The sequence below is a fragment of the Hippopotamus amphibius genome, chromosome 11, assembly GCF_030028045.1.
Source record: "Hippopotamus amphibius kiboko isolate mHipAmp2 chromosome 11, mHipAmp2.hap2, whole genome shotgun sequence".
NCBI classification, from domain to species: Eukaryota; Metazoa; Chordata; class Mammalia; order Artiodactyla; family Hippopotamidae; genus Hippopotamus; species Hippopotamus amphibius.
Window position 1 is genome coordinate 40,765,068 of NC_080196.1, and position 12,168 is coordinate 40,777,235.

The 12,168-nt window shown below is 39.6% G+C and overlaps 1 protein-coding gene across 1 annotated transcript in view; it reads left to right on the plus strand.

Moving 5' to 3' along the window:
• SLC26A8 (solute carrier family 26 member 8) overlaps positions 1 to 12,168 on the plus strand; it is a 66,529-nt gene that overhangs the window by 38,495 nt on the left and 15,866 nt on the right. The window contains 3 exon segments of the mRNA XM_057699410.1: positions 3,530 to 3,612; positions 6,961 to 7,108; positions 8,306 to 8,419. Of these exon segments, the coding sequence (XP_057555393.1) occupies positions 3,530 to 3,612; positions 6,961 to 7,108; positions 8,306 to 8,419 (345 nt within the window).

The window sequence follows — 12,168 nt, forward strand, 5'->3', positions numbered from 1 at the left end:
CGAAATTTATCTTTTGCAGTTATAATTAACATTTTTACAATAATAAAGACATTTTCATAAATAAAGCTCAGGTTTTTAGAGACAGCATTTCTCTTGCAAGGATCACTAAATCTTTGAGTGTCTATGAACATTATTTTCCTTTTAAGAAGTGTTCTGTGGCAGAGATACTTAAAGTTCACCATGTGCTCCCCTGTATTTCCCAGCTGCCCTTGTAGTTAGGCAGGACCATGCAACTTTGGGACCAAAGCATAGGAGAGCAGGCATGAGTTCCCAATGTTCTTTCCCTGCTATGGTAATCATAGGGGCTATATGTTGAGACGATAGTCTCCAGATAGAATTAGCCTGGATCCCCAAGACACTGTTCGCAAGGAAGCTGCCCTGAAGAGACACTGACCCACAATGGACTTTGTGTGGGCAAAAAAATAACTTTCATGTGTTAGGGCACTAAGATCTCATGGTTTGTATGTTGCCACAGTATAACCTATTCTATGCTAACAAATCCAGGTCCATACTCTTCATGACTGAAAGAGTATAGGAATTGCTTTGGAAACTGAGACCAAGCTCTGGCTCATAACTGTTGTCTACTTCTTGTGGAGGTACATATCCTTTCTTCCATGGAGTAGTTAAAAAGCTATCAATTCATAAAGGCCAAAAGCTAAATGGCTGCTTTTATAAAAGACCTTCCAAAACACTGTACACAAATAATGGGGCCCTAGAACCCAGAGGACCGAGTGCATATGGAGTTTGGGGGTGGAGTCAGGGGCAACCTCTCCTTCTCTTGGAACCCAGGCCAGCTCTGGCGGCTTAGGAAGCTGAGGCTTTGGATTCACCAGCAGATGGCATCTGTGACACAGGCATCAGCGCACTCTCTCTGTGTGTGTCTGTTTCCGTGTCTCTTTTTGATTCCAGCTTTATTCAAGTATAAAATTGTAAAATATTAAGGTGTGCATCATGATGATTTGATATACATATATATTGTGAAAAGATTTCCCCCATCTAGTTAATTAACACATCCATATTGCATATATTTATCTTTTATTTTTGGAGGGGGCAGTGAGAACATTTAAGTTCTACTCTCTTAGCAAATTTTGAGTATATAGTACAATGTTATCAACTATAGTCACCATGTTTTACCTTAAATCCTCAGATCTTATTCATCTTATAGTTAAAAGTTTGCACTGTTTTACCCACCTTTCTCAATTCCCCCATCCCTCAGTCTCTGGCAACCACTTTTCTACTCTCTTTTTCTATGAGTGTGACTGTTTTTTTGTTTTTTGTTTTTTTAGATTCCATGTATAAGTGAAACCATGCAGTATTTGTCTTTCTCTGCCTAGCTTATTTCACTTAGCATAATGCCCTTGAGATCCATCCATGTTGTCACAAATCAACCCTCTTTTAAGAGACATCAGCAGCAGGGATCATAGTGATGTTCCTTTAAGCAACCTCAAAGGCAATAACAGCAACCAGGGTTATTAGGAAAGAAGAGAAGTAAGAGTACAGAGATGCTGTGGGTTGACTATGGCTGACAGATTGGTTTGTGAGCCACAGTTAAGTCATTCCTTTGGGGAATGCTATAAATAATCAGGATGCACCATGAAGTGAAGTGGAGGAATAAACTGAGGTCCAGAACAAATGTAGGTGGAGACAAAATTATTGCAATTTAGCCATTAAACTTTTTTGTGACCTGATTTATCCTCAAAGGTTATTTTAGCTTGCAGTACACTACTTATACGCATGTCAAGTCAAGTGATTGGGAACATTTTCTGCTATGTAGCAGGGATTAGAGATGTAGTTTAGAACTGGAAAAAGACCTCCATGTTTCCCCTGGAAATAAGGGAAGTAGGAAAGGGAGGATGAGAACTGCTGTGGTGTAGGGGGTGAAAAGCTCACAACACCCTCTAAGAAACTACTGTTAAGGTATGCTGGAGGAAACTGGACATACCCACCAATCTGTCCTTCAGTTGGTAGTTTCAAAGATTAAGGGAAAATTTCAAGGCAATATTTGGGACCCAGGTAAAATAAACTGACAAGTAATTCAAGAATTTCATAGATATAAGAAATTGTACATACTGTATATTCATAATTAATGTATGCGTGTGTATTTGTATATGTGTATATTTAAGCTGTATAGCAAATACCAAAAAAAGCATCAAAAATAATTGTCTTTGGGTGATTTATTTCTGCTTTTAAATTTTTCATATTTTCTCTATTTTCCTTTATGAGCTAGTGTAACTGGAAATAAAAGAGTTTCTTGGCCACTTGCCACACTTCTTATCCCTTAACTATATAAAGATCACAACTCTTCTCTGTTGATCCAGATCTTCCTTCCATTCTAACCTGTAGGCTTCCTAGGGGTCGTCATCTGATCACAACATCACAGGTAAACCAACTGCTATCTTGCTCAGTGTCTGGCTGAACTCTTAGAGTAGATGCTGGGAAAAGATCTATGTGTTAGTAGAGAGAATGCAGTAAAGCAACTATATAATTATCATTTTAAAACTGGGGCATTGAGTTTTCTTGTCTCTGGTTTAATTTGCTTTGGTATGAGGTCTTTATAAGGTGTAATAGCTGCTAGGTTGTCTGTGTTCCCTCTAGTTGAAATGGAAGGGAGAGTTGGCATTTCAGAAGGAAATGAAAGGAAAAAGAAAAAGCAAGTAATTGCTTTGCTAAAGCAATTTTTGTGTGTGCTATCAAGTACTGCTCCATCTTATTAATGGTTATTAATGATTATCAATATACCTCAACAGTCCCCCAAAGGGCTTATTTATATTCAGATAGTGTACCTAGATTTTAAAACTTTTATTTTATTGTATTGTATTTTTAATATTTATTTATTTCTTGGCTGCGTTGGGTCTTCGTTGCTGTGCATGGGCTTTCTCTAGTTGCGGTGAGCGTTACTCTTCATTTTGGTGTGCAGGCTTCTCATTGCGGTGGCTTCTCTTGCTGGAGAGCATGGGCTCTAGGCATGTGGGCTTCAGTAGTTGTGGCATGTGGGCTCAATAGTTGTGGCTTGTGGGCTCTAGAGTGCAGGTTTAGTAATTGTGGCGCACGGGCTTAGTTGCTCCACGGCATGTGGGATCTTCCTGGCCCAGGGCTTGAACCCGTGTTCCCTGCATTGTCAGGCAGATTCCTAACCACCGTGCCACCAGGGAAGCCCTTGAAACTTTTAAAACTGAGGCCTTGGTATAGCTATTATCTGAAAACATGTTTATACTTTTTCCAAAGTTGGTGAGGAAAGAGAAGTCCAGGGCATCCATTTGTTCCCATTACTATGTCAGAGACCAAGCCTGAAGTTGCTTCTCATTAAGGTTACGATGCTAAACAGAGCTCAGGGAACCAAAAGAGTTGGAGGGGACGTCTGTCTTTGTTGCTCCACTGAACTGGCCCTGCTTCTTTCTCCAACCTTCATGCATAGGGACTGCCACATAGTGCATTCCCTGTCCTGCCAGAGGCTATGGGCACCACTGCTCTAGGAAGCAATACATAATATTTAGATGATCACATGCCTTTTCTTTTTAAACCCCTACAGATTCTTGGCTTCACTGCATTTGCAAACAAGATAAACATGGCCACAGAAAACAGCAAGATGGTCATTGATATGATTCCTTATAGGTTGGTAATTCCACTTTCAAGACTGCTTTTTCCTTCCTGTTACCTCCTCTTAGCCTCTGACCACATAGCCTGATTGATATCATTGACCAAAACAGAGTGCTGGTTATTTCTCCAGCAAAGATGGGTGTATTCGGGATCAGCAGAGAATTGCAACTTGGGGTCTACAACCATGGCGAGTCACATGCAGGTCCTCCCACAGCAAAGGAAGATTTTATAGAGGAAAAAATAAAATTGGAGAGGGGGCTGGCTATGGTAAACAAGTCCTTTAGCAGGAAAGAAAAGGAGTCTTTCTTCTTCCTGTTGGGCTCTGCAATGGTCACAGGGTGTGAGAGCGCCCCCTTTTGGTGTCCCAACTCTACTTAATTAGTTTCTGTTTATTAACTTTTTTTAAAAAACAATATTCTCTGCTAACAGTCTCTGGCCACAGCCAGATTTGGGTCATGAGTTCAAGTTCATTTTAGGACACAGAGGTTCTAAAGGACAAGGGCTGTGTTTCTTCTCTGGTCAGCCTTTGACTCTCTTCCCATGGTTGAGCCAATCCCCTTACCCAGTGCACTGAATACCAAAGAGACTCATGCATCTTTCTCACAGCACATTATGAACCTTCTCAGCCTCCATACCTGTCTGATTAACTCTCAGGGGTGGGACAAGAGATACCTCTGTTTTCGTAGCCTCTCTCCTGGGGTTCAGTGCTCAGGAGGTGAGCATTCCTTCTGTCTTCACCTGCTTAGACTGAATCGGTGTCCTTGAGCAACATTACTTTATCACTCTGAGTAGAAGGCCTTCTGCAAGTAGTCTGGCATATGGAGTTCTTAAGGACTTGCATTTAATTTACATTACGATTCCTACCAGTGACTACAGGGCATCACTCTTGCTTCTGTTAGGGAATTATAATTTCTTTAACCTTGACCAGATGAATAACTTTGCCTAAGAAAGGCAACATACCACAGTTTCTTGGCTCATGGGAAGGATTTTGAAGAGCATTGTTCACTTCCTCATGCTCTTCAATAGGGAATACAGCAAAGAGTCAATGATATTGGCTAACTCCCAACATAAAAAACAGAGGCTACTTTGATGCAACCAGATTGAATTAATCTCATATCCTACCATTCTCAGTGAAATCTGATGATGATTAAATACATTGGAAATTCTGTTCGATTTTTTTGAACTGTGTGCAGACAGCCTAGGTACCAAGGAGTACAATGGTAAATTAAACTTGGTCTCTGGTCTCAGGAAAAATAAAAGACAAGGGCAACAATGGGACTGATGCTTTACATAATGATTGCATTTGTTCCTCACAGTAATACTAGAAGGTAGATATTCTCTTCTTTTTATGGCTAAGGAAACTAAGGGTTACCAAGTTTAAATTACTCATCCAAGCTCATACAGCTGGTCAAGGTCAGAGCTACTATTTGAACCCATTTCTGTTTAACTCCAAAATCTAGTATAACAACCCTTCTGTTATACTTACTCAATGTGCTTCTGTTATTAATGACTTAAAAAACCACACAAGTAACCTTTGCTAATATTATTATCATAAGATTCAAGGGTATAGATAGAGAAACAAACATTTCAAAAATCTCATTTTAGGTATTGCTTTGAACTCCTTTTTTTATTACTTATTTATCCAAGGTTGCTAGGGACTACAAAAACTGAACAATTTAGTTCAGTTCCTTCTGTGTTTATGTCCATGTCCCCTTTTAACTAAACTAACACAGAATTGAGTGTTGCAGAAAATAGCAGGAAGGAACAAAATAGTAGTGTGTGCTATTATCATACTAAATATTTAAGGTTTACTAACATAGATTTGGGAAATAAATTTATGAAAGTTAAATATTTTGTGCATCAAAAGACACTATCAACAGAGAAAAAAAGACAATTCACAGAATAGGAGAAAATATTTGCAAATCATATATGATAAGGGATTAACATCCAAAATACATTAGAGAACTCCTAAAACACAACAACAACAAAAACAACAAACAACCTGATTCAAAAAAGTAGAGAAAGGATATGAATAGACATTTTTCCAAGGATGATATACAGATGGCTAATAAACACATAAGATGCTCAACATCACTAATCATTTGGGGAATGAAAATCAAAACTACAACTCTTCAACAGACACCACTTCACACTCATTAGTATGGCAACTATTTTTTTAAAAAGACAGAAAATGGCAAGTGTTTAATGTAGAGAAAATGGAACACTTGTGCACTGTTAGTGGGAATATAAAATGTACAGCCACTGTGGAAAGTAGTATGCTGATTCCTCAAAAAAATTAAAAATAGAATTGCTGTATGATCCAGCAGTTCTCCTTCTGGATATATACCTCCCCCCCGAATTAAAAGCAGTGTCTTGAGGAGATATTTGTGCACCTATGTTCATAGCAGCGTTACTCACAATAGCTAAAATGTGGAAGAAACAATAAGTGTCCATCAATGGATGAATGAATAAGCAAAATGTGTTGTGTACATACAATAGAGTATTATTCAGCCTTAAAAAGGAAGGAAATTCTGACATATATTACAACATAGATGAACCTTGAGGACATTATGCTAAGTGAAGTAAGCCAGTCACAAAAAGACAATTACTATATGATTCCACTTCCCTGAGGTACTTAGTAGTCAAAATCATCAAGACAGAAAGTAGAATGGCGGTTGCCAGAGCTGGAGGGAGGGGGAAATGGAGAGTTATTGATTCATAGGTATAGAGTTTCAGTTTTACAAGATGAAAGAGTTATGAAGTAGATGATGGTGATGGTTGTACATTATGAATATATTCAATACCACTGAACTGTACATTTAAAATGGGTAAGATGATAAGTTTCATGTTATGTGTATTTTACCCACTTAAAATAACAGGGGTAAAAAAGGTGTGGCTAAGAGTCAGAAGCAATTTTTACAGAGGACAAGAACTAAAATTATACCCTGAAAGATTTGAGTGGTGACTAGAAGGGAATACATCGAGCTTTTTAGCTCTAAACCATCTTAGATATGATATCTGCCTATCACTTACCCACTTGTATGGTCTCAAACAGTGTAAATAAACCATTTTCATCAATTTTTGTAGTTTTGACGGTCCTATTTGTCACCATTGGTACATGGCAGAAACCTTGAACTAGAAGATGGCAGAGCATGTTCTCTTAATGGCTTTTGTAACTTGGCTTGATTTGCTGGCCATTTTGGCAAGCTGCTGCCTCAGTTGCTCTTCTTATCTCTTATTTTTATTTTTTAAAAAAGCATCAGGCCTTTTGATATGGATAATAAGGTATGATAAGGATGGAATGGGGGAGATGCCAATAAATGATTCCAGCTATCTAGGAATAATTCCACCATTTTATTCCAGCTTCCTATTTCCTGTAACACCAGATGTGAGCAATCTTACTGAAGTTCTTTTAGAAGCATCCTCCTTAGCTTTAGTGAGCTCCTCTCTGCTCATGTTTCTGGGCAAGAAGATTGCCAGTTTCCATAACTATGATGTCAATTCCAACCAGGTGAGAGGACAGGCCTTTCTATTACTTTCTCTGACCCTTTAATCTTTGTTCTCTAACCTGAGCCTGCAGTTAAAATGAAGACTGGATTCTTCTATAACTAGAGAGTCACTTGGACCACAGTTTGAACTATAATTACCAAAGGATTTTTGAGAAGTGTGGCATACTTAACTCTGAAGCCATTTGAATTAATGTGAGTGTTGTTAATCTGGAACAGGTATGGTATAGGGAGGCAAGAAGGTAACAAATGGCATCATGTTGTTAAGCTAGCAAGATTCTGCTCTCCTTTTATCTTCCTTTCCACCAAGTCCTTAGAAGTCAGACACATGCCAAGGCACAATAAGAAATGCAATGGAGGGACTTCCCTGGTGGTCCAGTGGCTGAGACTCCATGATCCCAATGCAGGGGGCCCAGGTTTGATCCCTGGTCAGGTAACTAGATCTCACATGCCACAACTAAGAATTCGCATGCCGCAACTAAAGATCTCGCATGCTGCAATGAAGACCCAGCGGGCAAAACGAAGACCCAGTGCAGCTGAAAAAATAAATAAATAAATAAATAAATAAATTTTTAAAAAGAAATGCAATGGAGTATCAAAACTAGGCTAAATAATATAATTAAGCTGGTTTCTCAGAAATAGTCCTTGTCTTTTTTTTTTTAAATATGCAACCATTTTCAGTTTGGCCTTTTCCCTAGAAGTCAAAAAGGAAATATGGAGACTTCCCTGGGGTCCAGTGGTTAGGACTCAGTGCTTTCACTGCCGTGGCCCCAGGGTTCAATCCCTGGTGGGCGAACTAAGATCCTACAAGCTGCTTGGCATGGCCTGGTTGCCTAGTGGTTAGGATTCCAGGCTTTCACTGCTGTGGCCTGGGTTCAATCGGTGTCCTGCTTTGTCTTTAGGATAATATAGGAGGAAGCAAGAAGAGTAGTACTGTGTTTTTCCCTGTCATCCTAAGTCCCAGCAATCATGCACAAGTCTCATTTTCTTACTTTGAGAAAGGGCTCTCCTTATCTCTAGCTAAAATGAACAAATCAGATTTGCCATCCTTCAGTTCTTTCCAATAATATTTCAGTGTTATTTGAAGTGATGTAAACAACCCTATGTACATACGTAAGAAATAACAGTATACCTTTAGTTCAAACTCAAATCAGCCTTCTTCGACAAATAATGGGACTAAAGTATTTGCCATTTCTTTACAGGATTTAATAGCCATTGGCCTTTGCAATGTCGTCAGTTCATTTTTCAGATCTTATGTGTTTACTGGTGCTGTTGTCAGGGCTATTATCCAAGATAAAGCTGGAGGAAGACAACAGGTGTGTGAAATAGAATTTGATCTCTAATATATAAAGACACGTAGGTCTATTTGTATGTATATTCACAGAAGGGGATTATATTAGTTTAACCATGTTGCTGTTTTAATATTATGCTTGTTTAGGAAGAATTTGAATTTCATGCTTGGCTTAATTTTTGCTTAGATCTTGTCTTAAAAGCTATCTGTCAGTGTGGAACTTGAAAGTCATTTGCTATAAAAATATTCTGTTAAAGGCGTCTATATATTAGCCCACAAAAAGCTACTTTCCATGTAACATACCCAAAAGATAGTATTTCAGATAAAACAACTATCATCTATTAACATTTTTTTCTATGGGGAGATATATTCTCAGCTCTAGTCTGGGAAAGCAATAATACAACTCTCTCCTTCCTGACAGCAGAACTAGAAACTTTCCTGTCTTCCTGAAAGGGCATGACAAGAGGCTTTCATGATAGAGAGTAAAGTCTTTGTCTAGGTGAGGGAATTTATGACCATTCTACTGTTGTGTAAGAGAAAATTATCTAGGTCAGACCCTCTTCAGATATCCTGAATTAGTAAACTAAACATATGGGTGTATGGAAGGGAAGAGGGAAAGGGAGAATGATGGCAGAGAAGGCGCTAAAGGCAAGCTCTCTGTCTAATTGCAGGCATGAGATTTTTTAAGTCCAATGTTCTTGAGTTTTAAACTGACCAGATAAAAGTTACAACTTGACAACATGAGAGGTGTCCCATCCCAGTTACACAGCATGAATAAATGTCAAAGAACTATCAGAACTGAACCTGCAGTAAGCCCATGGGATGAGTCAGGGATGAGGAGGCAGAGAAACAGTGACAGAAGTCAAAGGCAAGCTTAGGTCACAGCAGCACAGTAGGGAGGTATAGCCATGGTCAAAAAGTAAAGTGTCAGAAGAATGGACACTAAATTTGAATAGGGAAAGATAAAGTGTCACAGTCCATGGGTAAATATAAGTGAAATATAAGGTGAAAGCTAATAAAAGGCAGAAGATTGGGCATGGGTGAAGCATGAGTCTAGAGTAAGACCATACATATGATTTTATGTGAACTGAGTTTTGTTGTCATAGAGCTTCTGCCAGATACACTGGCCTTTAAGATGTAGCTCTTTTGCACTACTGTTTGACCGAAAGAAGGAAGATGAATTATGTTAAAAAGAAGGATGTTCCACGCAAGTGTGAAAACCTTTGAAGTCAGATTGAGAGGATTTTATGATAAGAAAATACAGAAATGGCAATTCCAGCCATCAGTTCCCACTAACTTGTGACTATGCGCTTTGTTTATTTAGTATACAAGCATAACATTTTGGGGGAGAAAAGATGCACGTGGTTGGAAAAAACTAAATCACAGTGCTAGTAAAATTAAGTGCAGCATAAATACAATAAATTTTTAAATGCCATAAATATTGCAAGAAGGAGAATGGTGGATGAAGTGGGACTTTCATTGTCATGACCATGGATGAAGTGGGATCATTGCAAGAGGGAAGGGATATGTATAGATGGAGGGAAGGAAGAAGGGCTTCAGGTCAGCCTCAGAGTTGCCTTTAGCCTGTTGGCAAAGTGCCTGCTTCAAAGGTTGCCAATGGCTCATTCTGTTTTCTGCTATGGCATTGTTCTCCCCTACCAATGACATCTCTCTCTGTGGTGCACTGACCCTTCAAAGGGAAACATGTCCCCAGGGATGCTGGCAAATCCTTCCTCAAGACCCTGACTTGCCCAGGGTAAATCGCTGGTTCAAGCAGAGAGTGCTGCTGGCTCTGGTCCTCCACAGGGGAGCTACTCCACATCCAGTCTGAGTTTCTGATCTGGACTCATTCAGCCTTCTTCATCCCATAGCAGGGGTCCTCTCCACGCTTTTTCTCTGGGGACTTCTGATTCACTCTGCTTGAGAACACCCCCACTTTTTTCAAAGCGCCTCAGGACTACAAGAAAGAGAGGTTAGGGGGCTGGCTCTGAACTTCTCCAACATGACTTGCCACCAAGAGCCACGTATGTATGTATGTATGTATGTATGTATGTATGTATGTATGTCTGACATAAATACACACTGTATACAATGTGTCTAGATTTTACTTTAATTTCTCGCTGTGTAGAACCCACTTGTCTTCGCTGGTTGCAGCAAAACCTATCAGCCTTCTCCGCAAAACCTATCAGCCTTTCCAGCCATGGCCTGGGCCTGAGCTGTTGGCAGGCCCAGCTGAACTGCCCCTACTCCCTCTTCCAACTCATCTATTTCTAACCACTGTGCTCCCCTCTTCTCTATGACTGGGTTCCTTTCCTTGTTCTCTGCTTTCCAGGGACCAGCCTTCTTGCCTTGTCCCCAGGCTCCCAGAACTGCTTTTAAAAATGAGTTATTATTTTAAAAAAGAAAGGAAAAAAAATGACCAAAGAAAGAAATGAGTTGTGTTCTTTTTTAGAGGAAGCAGATAGGGCACTGGAGAGAGCCTGGATTTTGGAGTCAACGGGTCAGGTGGATTGAAACCTGACTCATTTTCCTGGGCTCATCAAAGCAGTTTCTTCCTATACTGCAAGACCGCCTGAAGCTAGACCCTAAAATTCGATGCAGCAACAGGCTGATATGTACATTGGCTGGAGGAACTTATGGCTTCAGTTACCTGTTTCAGTTCCACAGTGTATAAAATGTTTGCCATGAGAATTTCTGAGTTTCAGTTACAGTGATCCGTTTTCCTGAATCCTTCTTCCTACAGTCTTCTCTCAGGGTTCAACTTTTCCATGTTGGGTTGGTCCCATTAGCTGTGCATCAGCTGGGATGGGGAAAGAAGAAAGTAGGACATTGATTTCATTGCGATTATTTTCAGTGATACATTTATATGGCAAACAGCAGTGAGTAGTGAGAGGGAACCCAGTAGGAAGTTATTTTTTTCACACCTAATAAAAAAAAAAGAGAAAAAAAATTAGGCAGTCATTGCCGAGTGGTCATTTAATGGTTGAGATTTAAGGTTGCTTGTTCTTGCTTGTATATGCTGTTGTTTTGATTTGTGGTTACAGTTTTATTCCCCTTCATCCCCATCACAGTGGGAAATTACACTGCTTTTATATTATTTTTTCTTAGTAGGGGCTTAAACAATGGACATTTATCTATAGAGAATATAATGAGTTCAAGATCATGTTCAGAGAGCCTTGAGATTATAAAGGGAACTATGCTTCTTAGCTTTCTACCTGTATTTGCCAGTCTTGAATCACTGCCTCCCAAGTAGTGCTGAGCCCAGAGTAGTCAACCCAGCTGGGACAGGATCCAGAGCTGCTATATACAGCCCTGACTCATGTTCGTAACTTTTTTTGATGGCAGTGAGGCAGAGAGAAACTGAAGTAGGAAAATCAGAAATGAATATCATGGTATTTTTAAGATGAAGCACCGCTGAAGCTGTTAGATGGGATGCTATCCAGGCTCCAAAAGAGCGAGGTGGAGTGGTTGGGATTTTAGGGCTGACAGTGATGAGTCTACCAGGGCTTTTCTAAATTGTTCAAAGAAGGGTTAAAGTTAGGAGGAAATGCAGGCTGGATTTTAGGAGACTTCAGATTCATAGCACAAAGCTATGGCAAGAAAAATTCAGATATCCAGGACAATCTGGGACTTTTCAGAAAGCCTTCATGCATTCAATCGACAAGTATTTATTGAGTACCTACTATGTGTTTAGCACTTTGACAAGACCTGGGAAATGACAGTTCACCAAAAATGCACTTACACTGGATGATTATACTCAACCCCTTTAAAGAA